An 18,405-nucleotide genomic window follows, 5' to 3' on the forward strand; every position below is an offset into this window, starting at 1 on the left:
ATTTCCAAGGCCAAGACTCCAAAACACATCCACAAAATGTAAAAAAGTGGGCTATTTAATAAGTATTTTTCCAGATTTTAAGGTTCCAGCGATATACAGTACATAATTCCAAAATAATTTTCATTTCTATCCCAAACTCGTCCATCTGTTCACTTTATCTCTCTAATGCAATGGTTTCCTAGTGGAGAGCCTTGGCACACTAATATGCCATGAAATCTGCCACGTTCGCCATGTAATCAAGAAGCTAAATGCTTTAGTTCCTAAAAAGCAGCAGAACGTGTCCCAGGTGTCACATTAATATTGCATTACTTGCAATGGGGCAATGTTCTCATCACTTTAAACTTCAAGCATACATTTCCTGATAATACTAAACATGTTTACATTTTGATTGTGTTATGAATATTAATTTTCATGTTGTAATGCAGAAAATGCAGAAAAGTTTACATATATGTGGTGGTAGAGATTGTATTGTTCACTGATTAACAAAAACTGTATTCCCTATGAATTTTAAGATGTTTTAGAATTAAAATACTTTTGTTTGAGGCAGATTCAAAGTGAGAAAATAAGTAATAGGAGAGTAAATAAGCAAAAAGATCAATCATATGCCAAGCCTTAGCTCTGCTGTATAGTATTCACTGTACCATGACAAATTAATTGTATTTTCAGATACATTTAGAATGCACAAGTAACCTTGGTGACCTGTCAGGACTGTTGCATAGTATTCCCAATAAAAGGGAAACATTGGGCCGTCATCACACAGTTGACACAGCATTTCCACCAATGCCTGTAGGATTATTTTAAAACACCATATTTATCTGCAATGATATTAGGGACAATAGACAAAAGAAAAAGAAAAATACTACCCTACCCCTTTTCTATATTTCCTCTTTTAAGAGGTGCAGATCCTTTATTCTAAATGTTCCCATGTGTGCGACTCACCACATCAAAGGAGAAAGTCAGACCCTAAAATGAACACATGCTTTCTGGCTCCAGATATTATTTAAAACCTGCAGCTGGTTTCCCTTAACGATTTCTTTTGGGACTTTTGTCCAATCAGAAGCTTGTTTGCAATACTATTCATTTCATGCTTATAAAATAAAAAAAGCAAAAGTTATGATAATAATTCACTTTGGGATTGGTTACTCTGACACATAAATGTTTTTTGTCCACTTGTAGTTAACAAGACCAAAAATATTTCAGAGACGTTTTGTATCAACAAATGCAGCATGAATGTAATTATAAGCAAGTTGTACACAGAACATGGTTTACTTAGCAGTTACATGGGTGTTAACATCACTGCTTAATTTATGCTTTTGCCTATTTTAAAGCATGTTTTTGCAATTATGTAGTGCGTTAAAGGACAGTTTCTACAGGAATCTACAGGAACTCTTTTGGGGCCTGCATTGGTCTCCATTGTATTCTTATTGACAGACCATTCCTTCTCTGTAACTCTGCTGACCTTTCACACTATATCATGAGCTTGTCTACATTCATAATCAAACTCTCCTCATCTGCATCGTTTCTTTGCATCAATGAAATGTTACATAACTTTACAGACATAACATATAGTTGAAAGTTTACCCCCCCCTGCACAGAGCGGTGGCACTGTGGCTAAGGATCTGCACCTGTGGCTGGAAGACTGCTGTTTCAAATTCCATGGCTGGCAAAGGAATCCTACTCCGTTGGGCCCCTGAACAAGGCCCTTAACCCCAGCTGCTCCAGGGGTGCTGTATAAATGGCTGACCCTGTGCTCTGACCCCAAGCTTCTCTCCCTGTCTGTGTATCTCAAGGAGAACAAGCTGGGATACGTGAAAACACACATTCCTAATGCAAGAAATTGTATATGGCTAAGAAATTAATCTTTTCTTATTTTCTTCTTCAAAGTTACATGTGTGATTGGATGCTTCTTAGAGAACATAGAATAAGTTTGTTCCATGAAGACTTAGGCAGAATATCAATCTACAGTTTTACCAGCACCTTTACTTCCCCCCAGTCAATGGGCACTGCCAATGAGCCGAGCACAGGAGGGCATGTCCAGGACATGACACAGGAGGGATGAAGTCTATCTTACTCTATACAGATAGAATGAGGTATATAAAATCCATGGCTGGGAGTAAGTGTTTGCTCATTAGATAGATCATTTTCAAACAGAACGAAAAAGAAAAACAGATTTGGAATAAAATATCTGTGTGGTTTTACAAAGATTCTCGATGCTGTAAATCTTGTGCATTCTTAATGGGTTTATTAAAGCACAAGCGCTGGAAAGTCTGTCTGGTGGGAGGGAAGCTTTGGTTTTCCCAGGAGGAACTGTGTAATTTAAGACTTCCAACACTAGTAATGCCAGCAGGGCAAGTAACTAAATCAGGAGCAGACATGAGGGTGGTTCAGGAAGAGCTCAGAACTACAGTGTACCATTCTCTCTTTGGAGGGGGGAGCTGTCTGGCTTAGAGGACAATTTAGCACTGGGTGGACACCATATCAAACAGAACTGCATAAAAACAAACATTAAAATGATGGATGCTCCATATAGTATTTTGCTTTTATTTTCTGGATCTATTAGTCCTACGCATGGGTAACAATACTTTTCAAGTCATTAAACATTATTATAATTCGGCCAAACTTTTTTTATTTCTAGGAGCTTACGGATCTGAGGATCTCATTCAGCCATTTCTCGAGAGGAGCCAGGGAGTCAATTTAAACAAAATGGTTCAGTAACCTGATCCATACCCCCACAACACTTTGAGTAAACACATGTTTCCTGTTCTCTGGTTTAAATGCAATCCCCTGTATTTTCCATTTGGTTTGTGTTTCATTGTTAACTGTGAAGGTAGCCATTGGGTTAATGTTGTCTGTGACATTGAGCATTTGAATACTTGAATCACGTCCTTTGCAGTCTTCTCTGTCAAAGACTAAAAAGTTTAAATTCTTTCAGCTTGTCAGTGCAGGACACTACTGTACAATCAGGAATGTATGTGGTTGCTCTTCTCTGGACTGATTCCAAAGCAGCAATATATTTTTTTACATAGTGACCACAAGTGTATAAAACATTCTAAATGATTCCTTAGTAGTAAATATTACAATTCTAACATAACATCCCTGGATGTAAACTCTGTATATACTACAGTATATACCTAACATTTTATTTTGTTTGTATTGTTTGTATCTGTATGTTGTCAAAATACAAAATACGCAGAATTCTTCTTTTTTAAAGGACACATCCATGTTACATGATAATTACCAACTCATGCCCAGTAAATGATGGTATATTCAGGCTAAAGTGTATTTTTAGTCACATAACAGATACAATTCAAATTTGTGATTTTTCTGCTGGTGCTGTTGTCTGAAAAAGAACAATACATTACAAACAAAAGGATACTCATATTATATAGCAGTCCTAGTAGTGTTTACTTTATGAGGCTTGTCTATCATGTTATCAAGACCAGAGTATTGCATCAAAACTCTCCTACAGCTGGATGAGCTCAAGTTATCTTGACTGTGATTTTATAAACATCTATAGAGCTGGTATGAACAATAGCTATCTTTTCAGTAGGAATAATGTTACCATTATTAGTAGTTTCTTTCTGAAAGATGTGCAAGGGTACTACCCAGATTGCTGCCCTTCTCATACTCTGTTAGCTGCTGATATGATCTAGGTAATTACCCGTTAATTACGGAAACATTTCAGATCGGTATGTGTGCCACTGAATAACATACTAATCTTGACTTTTTTTTAATCATTTTCATCTTTCCTCAGACTGCCTTGCACTCTAGCAGACACTGAAGCAATGGGAATCAATTTGTAACCAAGTAAGAACAGTTACAAATGAGAGGAGGTGATTTGACCTACCTAGCCCACTTGGTAGTTAGACACTAACTGATCCAAGGATCTGATCCAGCTGTTTCTTGAAGGAAGCCAGGGTACTGGCTTCAATATCATGGCTGGGGAACCTGTTCAACACTTCTGCGACTTTATGCCTAAAGAAATGCCTCCTGTTGTCAGTTTTAAATGCAATTCTACACAGTTTTCACTTGTGCCCTCTGCTACATGATTCATTGCTCATTCTGAAGATGTCCACACTGGGATGAATTTGTCAGTGTTGTCTAATTATTTGGAATATTCATATTCCAACATACAGCACAAGTCGCCTTTATGCCTTCTCTGTTCAAGGCTAAGACAGTTCAGTGCAGATGATTCCTTTAACCCCTGTAAAATATCTGTGATATCTTTAACCCCTGGACTAACTCCGGAGCAGTAATATTTTATCTGTAATGTAGTAACTTAAATTATATGCCATCTTCTAAATGAGGCTTTATTTGTGCATTATACAGTTTTATAGATTACATTCAATGCTTTTAACTATATATCCTAACATTTAATTTGTTTCCTTATTGATTTCCTACATTTAGACGTAAATTATGTGAATATTGTACTTTGTTAACAAAAACACATAAGGCGTATTCATAAGCATACTCTTTTAGTTCAACGTTTCACATTTTGTATTTTGTACAAAATCCTTCTGTACCTTAAACATCATCTGTTTAATTCCCATTCTAGAATTTTGTGTGAATCTTTCAATTTAAATTTAAATCGTTTAAAACTTTCTATTTTGGTATCATCTGCAAACCTGATTAGTTTACAAACGGTACAAGAATATAGATCATTAATATAAATGAGTAGTGGTCCTAGTCCAGATGTGGACCCAGTAGTTGTATCCTACTACACTCCCAGATTTGAGCATTCAGCCCTTATTTATGTTTTCTGTTTATTAGTCAATTCTCCTTTAAAAAACACATTTCCATGAATGTCTAATGTACAACCTGTAATTTAAGAATGGCATATGAGAAAATTTATCAAAAGCTTTCTGAAAATCTACATAAACCATATCATATGCTCTGTATGTATCAATTTATATTGTTGCTTATTCTAAGAACCCTAACAAGTTGGTCGAGAAAAACCTACCTTTAAATCCCTCTAAATCCATTTTAAATTTTAAATCCATAGTGATTTATTAGCCATATGTAATAAGTGAAATCACTTCTGCTTCTTCTCTGCAAATACTATTTAATTCAGAACTGTGTCCTTCTTCTGCATGAGGCAAGTTGATGATTTCAAACTTAGCACCTGAGCACCTGAATCAAATACAGTATTGATGTAGTACATCCATAATTTCCATATATCCATCCATTTTCTAACTGCTTTACTCAATACAGAGTTGCAGAGGAGCCAGAGTCTATACTGGCAGGCACAAAGCGGGATATATCCTGGACAGGACACCAGTCCATCGCATTACACACACTGACACACATTCACACCAGGACCACTTCTTCCAGAAGCCAATTAACCTACAGTACCAATATGTCTTGAACAGTGGGAGGAAACTGGAGCACTCAGAGGAATCTCATGCAAACACTGGGAGAACATACAAACTCCACAAAGATTATAGCCCAGGAATTGATCCCAGGGCTCCAGTACTGCATGTCAGCAATGCTAAGCCCTAAACCACCATCAGCAATTTCCATTTCAATGTATAAATAACCTTTGATTATTTATTTTAGCTTCCACTGCAATATTTCTTTTCATCTATGTCTACCATATGGGATTCTGCTGCCGACATTCCTCTGGGTGTTTCCTACTCTATGTGGGTAAAGTTGAAGTCTTTCATAAAAACTACTTTTCTTTTGCACATTCATTCTTGATTTAGACAGTTCTGAATTATAATCCACATCTGTGTTTCGCGCTCTGTATCACACTCCTAACACTATACCTATAGAATGCTTTTGACAAGTCTGACCAATACAGATTCAGAGACTCTTAATTCCTCTAATTTTAATTCCTAAGCCTGAATGCTCTTTTTGATATACTGTATAATGCTCCCTCTCTTCTTTTTTGTCTCTCCAGAACTGCATTATTTACTAATGTTATATTCACCTCTTCATTTTCTTTTCATTATTTTTCTGATTGCAGTAACATCGTAATTGCCTGTGAAATTTGGTAGCTTCTATCTCATGTATTTGGATTCTAATATTCCTAGCATTTATGTGTTGTAAGCACTTAATTACCTGCTCCTTGCTCCTTGTTTTTCCATTTGGTTTTCCCTTGATCTTTGTTCCCCATGTAACTACCCCCACCCCCAAATTTTGGTTTAAATAATTCTTAAATTCTTTTTGGATCCTTGGATTTAGATGACTTGTACCCATCTCATTTAGAAGTTATCAAACACATTTCTACAGATTGCCTTTGCCAAGAAAAGGTTTCTAATAGACAACAAAGCTGAAGTCTTGATCTACACTTCATTTCCCTATCCATATGTTGATGAATTAACGTTTGAAGCTGTCCACCAGTCATTTTACCCAGTACAAACTGGATTCCTGAGGAAACCACCAATTTTAGCCCCTGATTTCATTTTGTTGCCAAGCTGTCCGAAATAGCTATGGATGGATAGGATGCTGTTTATACCATTTTGTCTCTCTCAGTGTTTAACAACACATTGCCTGCCTTAGCTAGGAGCCTCTCAACCCAGTGGTATATCTATTAGCCACTTTAGCTCCAGGGAGACAGAAAACTGTTGTCAACTCACAGCCCCTGGTGCATATCACCATTGCAGTGTTTCAGAGAAAGGAGTCTCCAGCCACCTGCACTGCTCTGTTTGCATTCTTGGTTATACTGGCAGCAGTTGTTGAGATCAGTGTTTGATCTTTTGTGTCAGCAATGAAGGTGTCCTGAGAGCTGCTGTCTTGAGCCCCACATCTGAATCCAGGTCCTGGAGTGGATCAAATGTATTTGGTGATGTTGGATGGCTTGCTGAAATTTATTTCCACCCACCATCTGGTAATAGCGTCTCTCAGTCAGTTTGTCTGTCTTGTTTGTCTGACAAGTCATGCTTCACACCTTCCCCAACGTTAATTTTGTCATCTCTTGGAACCCTCTAAATTCCTTTAGTTCCTTCTCCAGTACATTAACTTTTTCAAGCAGAATCTGGATTTTGTGGCAGTTACCACAGATGTAGCCAGGCTGTTGTAGTTCCTCTAGGATTCTTCACATGTCACACAAGTAGCTGATCACTGGTTTAAACACTGTTGTAAATATTAAAGGTATAGTATACCTGATGTGGAAATGTGGAAATGATGTGTTTTTTTTTGCCTGGAGACAAGAAACAGCTGTCCAGTTTTTCTACCAGCTGTTTAAATGCCTTTCATACCTATAATTATCACCTTCCCTTATATCATTATCACTGCCCTTATAAACTGTCCCATGCATATGCAAAACAGTCTTATAGTTGAAAAATGGTAAACACAGAGCTTGAAAAAACTAACAATGAAAAAGACTTTGATGCGTCAACATAAGCACCTTTTTCCTCTCCTAGACAATGTGTGGAAGCAATAAAAAGGGCAGACCAAATGTTAGTTAGCAGTGCAGTCCATAAGTATTTGGACAGTGACACAATTTTTGTTGGTTTGGCTCTGTACTCCAGCACATTGGATTTGAAATAAAACAATGACTATGAGGTTAAAGTGCGGAATGTCAGCTTTAATTCGAGGGTATTTACGTCTATACTGGGTGAACCATATAGGAATCACAGCTCTTTTTTATACATAGTCATCCCATTTTAGGGGACCAAATGTAATTGGGCAATTGGCTGCTCAGTTGTTTCTTAGCCAGCTCTGTGTTGTTGCATCATTAGTTAGTTAAACTAACAAAAGGTCTAGAGTTGATTCTAGATGTGGCATTTGCATCTGTAGTCTGTTGCTGTTGTCTCTCAACAAGAGGACCAAAGAAGTGTTAATGCCATTAAAGTGGGCCATCTTGAGGCTGAAAAATCGGAATAAATCAAACAAAGACATAGCCAAAACATTAGGTGTGTTAAAATCAACTGTTTGGCACAATGTTAAGAAGCAAGAACATACTGGTGATTTTAGCAATAGCAAACAACCTGGTAGACCACAGAAGACAGCAGCAGTGGATACGAAGAATACTTTCAATCATGAAGAAAAAACCCTTTCCAACTGTTGAACAGATCAGGAACACTCTCCATGATGTAGGCATAGATGTGTCAAAGACTACCATAAAGAGAAGAATACACCAGCATAATCTCAGAGGGTTCACCACAAGATGCAAACCACTGGTAAGAAAGGCCACAGAAAGGCCAGTTTACAGTTTGCTAAAAAGTACATTAAAAGCCTTTAGAGTTCTGGGACAAAGCCTTATGGACAGATGAGACGAAGATTAACCTGTACCAGAGTGATGGAAAGAGAAAAATATGGAGAGAAAATGGAACTGCTCATGATCCAAAGCATATCACCTCATCTGTGGAACATGGTGGAGGTAGTGTTGGGCATGTACAGTATGGCTGCCAGTGGAACTGGCTCACTTGTCTTTATTGATGATGTGACTGCAGACGACAGCAGCAGGATGAATTCTGAAGTGTACAGAAGCATCTTATTTGCTCAGATCCAATCAAATACTTCAAAACTCATTGGACAGCGCTTCATCTTGCAGCAGGTCAATGACCCCAAACACACTGCTAAAGCAACAATGGAGTTTTTCAGGGCCAAAAAGTGGAATGTTTTTGACTGGCCAAGTCATTCACCTGACCTGAATCCCATTGAGCATGCATTTCACTTACTGAAGACAAGACTGAAAGCAAAAAGCCCCCGAAACAAGCAGGAACTGAAAATGGCTGAATTACAGGCCTGGCAGAGCATCACCAGGAAAGATACCCAACGTCTGGTGATGTCTATGGGTGGCAGATTTCAGGCAGTCATTGATTGCAAAGGATTTGCTAACATGCCAAATTTTATTTAAGATTTTGTTAGTGTCCAATTACTTTTGGTCCCATGAAATGGGGGGACTATGTATAAAAAGAGCTGTGATTCCTATATGGTTCACCCAATATAGACGTAAATACCCTCGCATTAAAGCTGACATTCTGCACTTTAACCTCATAGTCATTGTTTTATTTCAAATTCAATGTGCTGGAGTACAGAGCCAAAACAGCAAAAATTGTGTCACTGTAAAAATACTTATGGACAGCACTGTACTTCAAAGTGCAGTATATAAATGAATTAATGTTGTTTTAAAATTCTACAATGCACTGGTAAGACTTCATTTAGACTACTGAGTGAAATATTGGTCACCACAACACAGATATTGCTGTTCTAGGATCAGTTCAAACAAATGAGCTAGATAGGCCAAATGTCCTCTATGCATTTTTTAGCCTTTTTGTGTTCTCAAATAAAAAACAAAGGTCCATGTGTTAGGTCTGATATAATACCACTTGAAGAGTGAATCTGAAAGTATTATTAAACAGATATTAACAACAACTCAAATTTGTAACATTTCACTATATTGCCCAAATTCTATAAATATGAAGTTAACAAAAAAGGAAGTCTATACTGCAGATATACATTATTAAAGTGCTTCTAAAGTTTTTTGACACATTTGACCATACTGTGTGATGAAGTTAGAGTAAGGAGAAATAACTGAGCCTCAGCGGCAACAAGAAACCCTGTGAAACAGCGCCGTTTGAATTATTTTTTTTATTTAAAAAAAATCTAAGATACCTAGAGAATGACTTACAGTACTGTATGTGCCTATTAGAAGCAGCGGAGAGTGAAATGCTGATCTGATCTCTCCAAAATGCATAGTTAATAATACAAGCAGCTTTGTTTTGTCTTTATTCAAATTGCACTCACCACCAGTAGAAGGGCCGAACTGTTTAGCTATTCTGTGCTGTTTATTCACTTGGTAACTTTTGAAAGAACTGGCACAGCGGTTTCTTCCTCAGGCACAGGATGTGGCTTTCTGTTACAGTTGGCTCCAAGGATAAAATTCTTCACTGATGCAAGTTCTGAGATATTAATACAGTGGCCTACTGGTCTAAAACTCTGTGACACTGTTATGTGATGTTTTGATAAGTGTGCATTATGCAAAACAGGTTTGTAAGCTTAGGCTGTAAGTTATTTCTGTGCCCTTTACCAACAGAACATATTTCAGGACTTTAAACAATTAAGTGAAAGATTACATTATGGAGCCTGCTTGAGTAAAAAGCTAAGACTAATAAAAAATTTTTTAAAAGGCCCCAGGCTTTTCTTATTCGTAACACAATGATAACTTTACAGGACAAACCTGCAGAACCCTTAGCGCTGTATCACCCATAATTGCCCACAACAACAACACCGGAATGTCAGATTCATGCTTCAGTGCTAAATAAAGGCAAAATAATATTATATAAAAGAATATTTCAAAGGCAAATTATTTTTATTAAAAGGAAAATAATAGAAAGAGGAGACATTCAAGTTAGAGATACACCATTATGATTATATCATAAAGCTGGCTTAACAGGTTAACGGCAGCATAAAATGTGAATCTGCTGAAATAAAAATAAAATGTTTTAATATGGTTTACAAAACACAGCTGCCAAACTATGGGCATGAGTTCAAATAGCAAAACACTAGTGTGTTATTTGCTGTAGAGCTCACTATCACCATCCACTATCATTTTAGAGCTGGCTTGTGATTATGGGATGAAGGGATTGCTAGACTTACACAGAATTGAATGGCTGGGTAGAACATGTCTATATAATATGAACTGTATTTGTCCAAAACACTTTTGAAAACAAATGTGCAGTAAAAAGAAATTACACTTTGTTACATTTGACAATATTGTTGAAAGAGCTCTTACCTATAAAGTGGAACTTCATAAAGCTTCAACTATTGCAGCAGAATAGTAGTCTATCAATAAGGTTGTTTCAAGTTAAAATCCTAGGGGATTCTTAAATAGTATTAACAATCTTTAACTGTTTTATCTCTATATCAACTTCATTCTCAGTTAACAAAAAGATTATCAAAACACACGGATACATGGATATAACTGACAGTGACAGCAGACTTAATACTGCTGTAATTTTATCTAACATTCATTTAATTAAGTTAAGACTCATCAACGAATCTATTAAAGGCACAGTACATCATTAAAAAACTAAATGCAACCCATATCCAGCCAAAGATTTAACATAGAATTTGAACAGTACTGTACACTGTTTTTAATAACCAGAAACTATTATGAGAAAGGTTGACTCCTTTACTTTTTAATGATGAAACCCTTTTAAATTACATATTCTAAGTATCATACTTTATTCTGAAAGTTTAGTGTAATTAATTTTCTTTTTCTTGAAACAACTACACTTCCTCATTTTAAATGACCAGAGGGGAATCAAACAAGCTGGTCTAAACTAAGTTTAGATTACATATTTTTAATACAGGTTTGGTTTGTACCGGGCAATTGCAATTTAATGTTGACACGAAGGACAGCAGTTTTAAGTTCTGGATGAGTTCTGCATAGTCCCTCCATTTGGAGAACACACTGAACAGCTTTCCATAAAGTAATCCCGAGGGTTTTCGCTAAATTTGCATTTCACTGTAAAGCCAGAGATGAATTTTGATTAGTTTGTGAAAACATAGAAATAACGTCGCTTAACAGTTACGTTTATCCAAACCAACAACAAAAACAACGATCAATGCACAAAGGGTGGACTAGAGCAATTTCTAACTACTACACTTTTCTCAGTTACTCGAGGAGTGCAGGAGTGCAGTGAACTTTACTAATGGATTTCAAGTCCTAAACAAATTGACAACTTCAATATTGCAAAGATATTTCAATATCTGCTGCGTCAAGGCTACGATTTAAGCAAAGGAGGCCGGGCAAGTTAATTGATTTAAACCCGATGGGGGAACACACACTGTTGATATTTTAGAAAATGTTGACGTTTTATTATATTAATTGCTTTTGGAAAGAACGAAACAAAGCATAAATGGAAACTAACTCGACAGAAAGGCATTCGTTCTAAATGGTATGTTTACTGGGAGTACTGTACAGTATCTAAAAAGGCAATGTTTATATAATACCACTCGCAATTGAAATATCACTCCAGTCGATTGAGAATGGACATTTACAGTAACAACGACAAATGGGTGCAGTACTCACGTATGTTAGATTTTGTAAAGCGTCACGCAAAGAAATCAGGCGCCCCGCATTGCTTGGGAACTTCTTCAAGTGGTCCTCTCTGCTCTCAGTTTCAACAGAATTGTTGCCTTCGTTACATCCAGCCTGATTTGATTTAAACCGACTCCTTGCTACCATCAGCGTCTGGTAGAAGAGGCATATTGCAATCCCTAAAATCAGCACAGGACGTGGACAATATCGGCGACGAAGCACCAAAAGCCACCGAAAAAACATCCCCACTTCTTTCAGACCTCCGAGAGCAGGGGATAAACAAAAACATTTAAATACTCACTTCTTCTTTTCTGCATTCCACTTGAAGGAGCCGTAGAGGCAGTACTTGAAAGTACTTAAAAATTGAGGCAATACCGTGAGGTGTAAAAAGCACATTGTAAATTAACATTAAAGGCAAGAAACACTTCTGTTTCATTTTATCCCTAAAGGTTTCAATGTTGCTTTGTAGTTCGGGTTTTAAAAAGTATTTTAAAGAATATCCATCAATGTAGGCTGTCCAGTAAGATTCAAAAATAAAAATGTCGTTTTCTTGACGAAAAAGGAACCCCACTGTAAATCCAGTCTTACAACCAAGCTACAATATATTACATTTTCGGATACAAGCATAGCAGTCTAACCCGAGTTAAAGCAGGAAAAAAAAGTTTTTCCACTTCAGAGAAAGGAACAGTTCTGGTGGACTGTTGATTAAAACCACTCTGAGGAGTTCAGCCTCATGACTCCAGCTAATCACACGCCTTCCCTGTCAGAATCCGACAGTAAAATTTGTGCAGCCTTCCTCTCTTTGGCCTCCCAGAGCAAATTATCTTCAGAAACAATAGTTCTTTTGCTGAAATTAACAGCCCCGCGTTTCTACTCTCCATATACGGTCAATACATACGGTCAGTCTGGATTCTGAAACTGCAGTGTACACAGTAAAATCAAACCCACCTGGTTTGTTAATCCTAAAAAAGTAAACAGTTACTTCCTTTCTGCCCTTTCTTCCCAGATTGAAGCGAAGTAACAAACCGCTCGTCTATGATTATTAATATTATTATTTTTTTATTATTATTGAAGTAGTTTGAAGTACTTTGTGCTCTGCATAACAAGTGGTAAGGCTATTAAAACTAAACCTCTCAGTCGGAGTCACAGATTGTATTCCAGTTGCCACTAAAATATTACAACGCCAAACTTCTATTTCGAGTGGTACGCCTGGCATCTCAAACACCAGGAAAATCATTGGACATTTGTTCCAGACAGTGAAAAGTTTATATTCGTTTCTTTAGTGCTAATGACATTACGTAACCACAAAAATGATACATACTGCATCCATTTTCATTTAACTAACTTTGCCGGAGTTAACTAACGGTATTTTAAGATCTAAAGATATGAGGTTAAAAAAACATGTATTTGTTATAGCCATTTATCTTGTAGTACTTGTAGCACTACTTTATTGTGGAAATTTCGAAGTAGTATGATTCTGAGTTCTCTATACAGTTACAACCGGTGTGTGTTGTCAATTATATTATCTTGTTTCTAGGAGCAAATTTATGAATATATATTTTTAAAATAATGAGTTTAAGTATATGAGAACGTTATGAAACCCTTTCAATTCCAGTCAGACCAAAAACAAAAGCAGAGTCAAACAATAAAAACAAGTAAATGTAAACGTTGTTTATATATGTCTTTTTAGGGTTTTAAGTCTAAAAAGGTCTGAGTCTCCAATTTCATTTAGTTGTTTTTATAACAGCCGTATTAATAACGGTAGTATATATAGTAATTGTGACTTCGCTGTTCATGACTGTTGGACGTTTGCTCTTGAAGTCGCCTTCATTTTAAATTAGGATTCCCAGGTGGTGTAAACGGATCCTGAGTGTTGATTAAAAAAAAGTATTACACTCTGTGGGAAGTAAGGTGTCATGATGTCAATATTAACAGGTTTTAATCAAGCACGATGCAAGAACAAAGGAGGGTTCATCAGGATTTTCTGAGGAAAATGGGTTTGGGAAAATCCGCATTCCTCCCAGAAGAAAATATTTTAAATAAATAATTAACACCACAATAAATGAATAAAACTTTATAGCTAACATTACTTACAACTAAAGTATTAACTTGAAAAGACGCAATTAACCTGACACAACTACCTTTTCAACATGGGATTTTTTCTCCAACTGCAGGACTTGGAGATGAAAGTCAATGCAACGAATGAGAGGTGGGAATATGTGAACTCCACAAAATCGCAGAGCTCTCTTAATTTTGCGTTTGCAATAGCGAATTGCGCTGTTCTCCTTTTTACCTGTTTTGCCGGTGTCTTTGGGAACGTGTTGGTCATCTGGGCGGTGTGCCGTCAGAGATCACTACAAACATCAAACAACGCACTGCTCGTTAATCTTGCAACAAGCGATCTCCTCAGGTGTGTGATTGATTGTCCTTTGCTTCTAGCTATAATTTTATGGGGTTACAACATTAATGATTTAGGTTCCGTGCTCTGTCACACTCAGGCAGTTTCTTTTTCGCTCAGCTGCTGTGTTCAGCTTCTCACCTTAGCTAGTATCAGTGCAGAGAGGTACCAGGCTATCGCTCACCCTTTCAAAACGAGCCAAAGGAAAAGGAGAGTTAAAATATGGATACCTCTCACATGGACCCTAGCAGTGCTCGTGTCATCCTTATGTATCACAATTGCTGAAGACACTCCAGTTTACGTGAAGTGCAGAGGGATACGGATGGAAGTTCTTACATCCTTTGACACTTTTGGACTGTACATCCTAGTGCCGATTTGGTTTGCGTCCTTGACAGTCATTATTGGGTTCTACGGCCGTATATTTATCGTCGTGAGAGCTCACACCAAGAAAATCTTCGACAAGGGAACTTCCTCTTTTCCGCCGCCGGCGAAGAAGGGTAAAGATGTCACAATCGACGGAAAACCGCTAGCAGACAAGAACAATTCTGAAGAGAAAAATAAATCAAAGGCTAATAATGACACACGTTGGTTAGGTAATAAAGCATCACTGACTGCGGTAGTCAATCCTAAAGCAGGCACCAAGACATCGGTACTCATTGACGCTGAAGTGTATACAGCATCAGCAGCCGCCTTCTCCGATTTACCTGTTGCAGGAAATCGATCAGTGGCTCTACCAAGTATATCTGTCATTCCAGAGGAGACTGTCGAGGAACTTCCAACGTCACACGCAGTGAAAACTACACCGGCCTGCCTTTCGTCATTACCATCAAGTACGGGAGAGTATTCGCAGGGCAACCTTTTCAAGGCAGATCTTAGCATGGATCCTGCACCGGTCGCAGTATTAACTGGCTTCAAAGTCAGCCTCGCCGAAACACATCATGTGGAAACTGCACAGGTGCAATGCTTATCAACCTCACCTGCAGTGGAAGGCCCTTCAGATCCTCCTCCAGACCCACCTGCTGTTGCACCTCAAGCAGACGAAGTCGCGGGTGCAGTGTGCATGATGCCGTCGTCTTTGAGCCGAGAAAGAGCTAAGGCTGGCAAAGAAGGCAAGCTTGCAAAACGTTCTGGATACATTGTAATAACGTTTATTGCCTTTTGGATGCCGCTCATTATATCAGTGCTTATGAATCCCTTCACTCTCCACAACCCCGAGGCTGTAAGTTTTAATCTTTCGAGTTTTTAAACAATTTTCTACAAATACCTTCGTTAATGTAAGTAAAACCTAGCTACCCTGTACTAGAATTAAACTAAAATTATATTGAAAAATCAAGCAGCTTACCCTGTACTACAATTAAACTAAAATTATATTTTAAATTAAGCATCTTACCTTGCCTTTGATATTTTAAAGAACGGTGTGAATGTTTACTGCAATTATAAAATACATAACTGACATATGTGGGTTTAATTAGTGGGTAAACATTCAGCCTTTCACTGTCAGTACAAAAACATTAGAAGTTGTCGGCTGTAACATTTTCATTTCAACATGCATGCAAATGCATTAATTTAGTAAATTAATTCGGACTACAGTATGCAGACTTCTAACGCATGTATGGATCGCTCTTTTTTCTTTCAGGTGCAGGCGATTTTAGAAGTGGAAACATTTGCCGTTGCATTGGCGTGCATGACAGCGGCTGTAAACCCAATAACGTACGCAGTGGTAAACCCACAATTCCGGTCAGAGTTTCGGCAACTCAAGACAAAATATAAATCCAAATTGTTTTCAAAAACATAGAAGACCGTTTTATTAACCCTTCAATTCTATGTCATCTATGACTTAAATAAAACACAAAGCTTTCAAGTTTTGTTGAGGTGGTATATAGCAGAAGAGAGGCTTCTATTTTTTAAACTAAATTGCAAGGATCCACAGCCGAATCGTTGTTTTCCCTCTTCTCTTTTCAGCATGGAATGAACCTATTACTTGTTCCTTTGCAGCCTACACATGCTGACGCAGCTACCCACATGAACTACTTCTGATAATTATGAGTGCTAACTTTTGAGACACACTTCAGACCAGCAGGTTGTCGATGTTCTATCTGGAATTAGAAATAGAATTAAAAAATGAAGAAGTAAAAATAGAATTTCCTGTTACTGGTCCAAATAATCAGCTATGCTGTACATCGACAATGAAATAACCCAATACAAGGAATTTGCTAGGTGTTATATTTGAATTTAGCCATTTTCCAGTTCTACGTTTGATCATACTGTACATTTTTTAACAATTTAATTTAGAAGAGTTGTACCCATTTATCCTCGGAAGCTCTGTCCTATTTATATATACACCCACTATAGGAGTCTTTGTGCTTGATGCACTGGATGTTATCGGTACTCTCTATGTGTCCAAACTACTAAGACCTAAGACACATTCATTTTGAGCTTTGCATGTTACTGTATTTTCTTCAATCTTGCACAACATAAAATTGGCTTGCAGGATTTTTGTAACATTTACAATATAATGTTGATAATAGTGTATTCATCACTGATTTGTACCAATGATTTTCTTTGTAATATACTGTATTGCCATTTCAACTTGGTTTCAAGAGTTTCAAAAGTATACTTTTGTTCTTTTCTTTCTGTCAATATATGCATTTGCAAACCTCTTGATTTCATTGCATGTTAATACAATAGAAGAGGAAAAATACTGTTGTTTTTAAGTCTAAAAATGACTATTTGCCAAAATACAATGGCCCAACAATGAACACCTCTAAACAAAATGCAGCTTGGCTAACCCTTAACATTTCACTGAACAATCTATAAAATTAGCTTGCTGGACAGAGGTTAATCTTATTTTAAATAGACATTGCACTATCAAGGCAAATTAAATCACAAAACATAAAGAATGCTTCTGGAAAGCTTTGATTAGATACGCAAATAAAAAAAATATCCCCGTAGTTTTTTTCTGATATGTCAGACAAATACTGCCATAATAAATGAAACTCAAATACTAATACAATCATGATGCCTTGTTTTCCAATTTGGCCAGCTTCCTAAATAACTTATCCATGGCCTGGTGAATAATCAAAATGTTCTGCAAGAAAAGGGCAGCCATAGACCATAGTAATATACAATACAACAACAACCTCATTAGTTCCATTTATGACTCCTTCAGTAAAACAATACAATACTGTGTCTCAATTGACATCTCACGGATTGCCCCTCTGTGCTACAGTTTACCTCCACACTTGCACAAACTACAGTAACCTAGTGATTTCTGTCCGCCTCTTCACATGTTTGCATATGGATGGCCCATTATAATGGCCTGGCTTGGGAACCATTCCATGATCAATAAGTACAGCTTTGAATCCTCCATTGTCTCAAATTTGAAAGGTCAATTCCTGTTCTGTGGATCAAACCCCCAAATTTGACATTGTAGCCCGACTGTACTGGTAGTTCACATTCATCCATGTCTACTGGACCTGTATTTTCTGGGAGGTATTAAGATCATAGTGTAAATCTATATCTGACGGAGCAAATTACTTGAAGTAGTTCTGCATCTATCATTCTCTGGCCAGGACAATACAGTAGCCAGATTAAAGTATTCAAAGCAGTATTCTTATTCTTATTCTGTTTATAAAAAGTTAAAAGTGATAGAATCTTCATCTGCTGGTTATGTATAAACTTTCAAACGGATAACGAAAATAAATAATACAACTAGAAGACAAACTGAATTTGTGATAAGTTTTGGCTCATAAATCAAAACAAATGAGCCAATAAACTGTATTACTTGTTTCTGACATACAAAGTCACATTTTTATGTACTTCTGAACTTCTATTCATTCTAGTGTACATGTTTAATATTTCAAGCAATGCTATACTTATTCATTTCTCACAAATCTATGAATGTGTAATTTATTTTGAAGACACCATTTTGACCCTCGTGTTCATATTCCTAAAGTGGTGTTTCCGTAAGGACTTTTATGTACATTGAAACACACTGCACTGGGCAAGCATTAAA

The 18,405-nt window shown here is 37.1% G+C and overlaps 1 protein-coding gene across 2 annotated transcripts in view; it reads right to left on the minus strand.

The window, feature by feature from the left end:
* Positions 1-12,708, minus strand: part of cped1 (cadherin like and PC-esterase domain containing 1) — a 99,509-nt gene extending 86,801 nt beyond the window's left edge. For both annotated transcript variants that reach the window (XM_088924368.1, XM_088924367.1), the window contains exon 1: positions 11,984-12,708. In XM_088924368.1, the coding sequence (XP_088780494.1) occupies positions 11,984-12,235 (252 nt within the window). In that variant the 5' untranslated portion in view covers positions 12,236-12,708. The remainder of the gene's footprint in view (positions 1-11,983) is intronic.
* Between the last annotated feature and the right edge of the window lie 5,697 nt (positions 12,709-18,405).

Source organism: Atractosteus spatula, chromosome 8 (genome assembly GCF_055471065.1).
Source record: "Atractosteus spatula isolate fAtrSpa1 chromosome 8, fAtrSpa1.hap1, whole genome shotgun sequence".
In the NCBI taxonomy this organism is placed as follows: Eukaryota; Metazoa; Chordata; class Actinopteri; order Semionotiformes; family Lepisosteidae; genus Atractosteus; species Atractosteus spatula.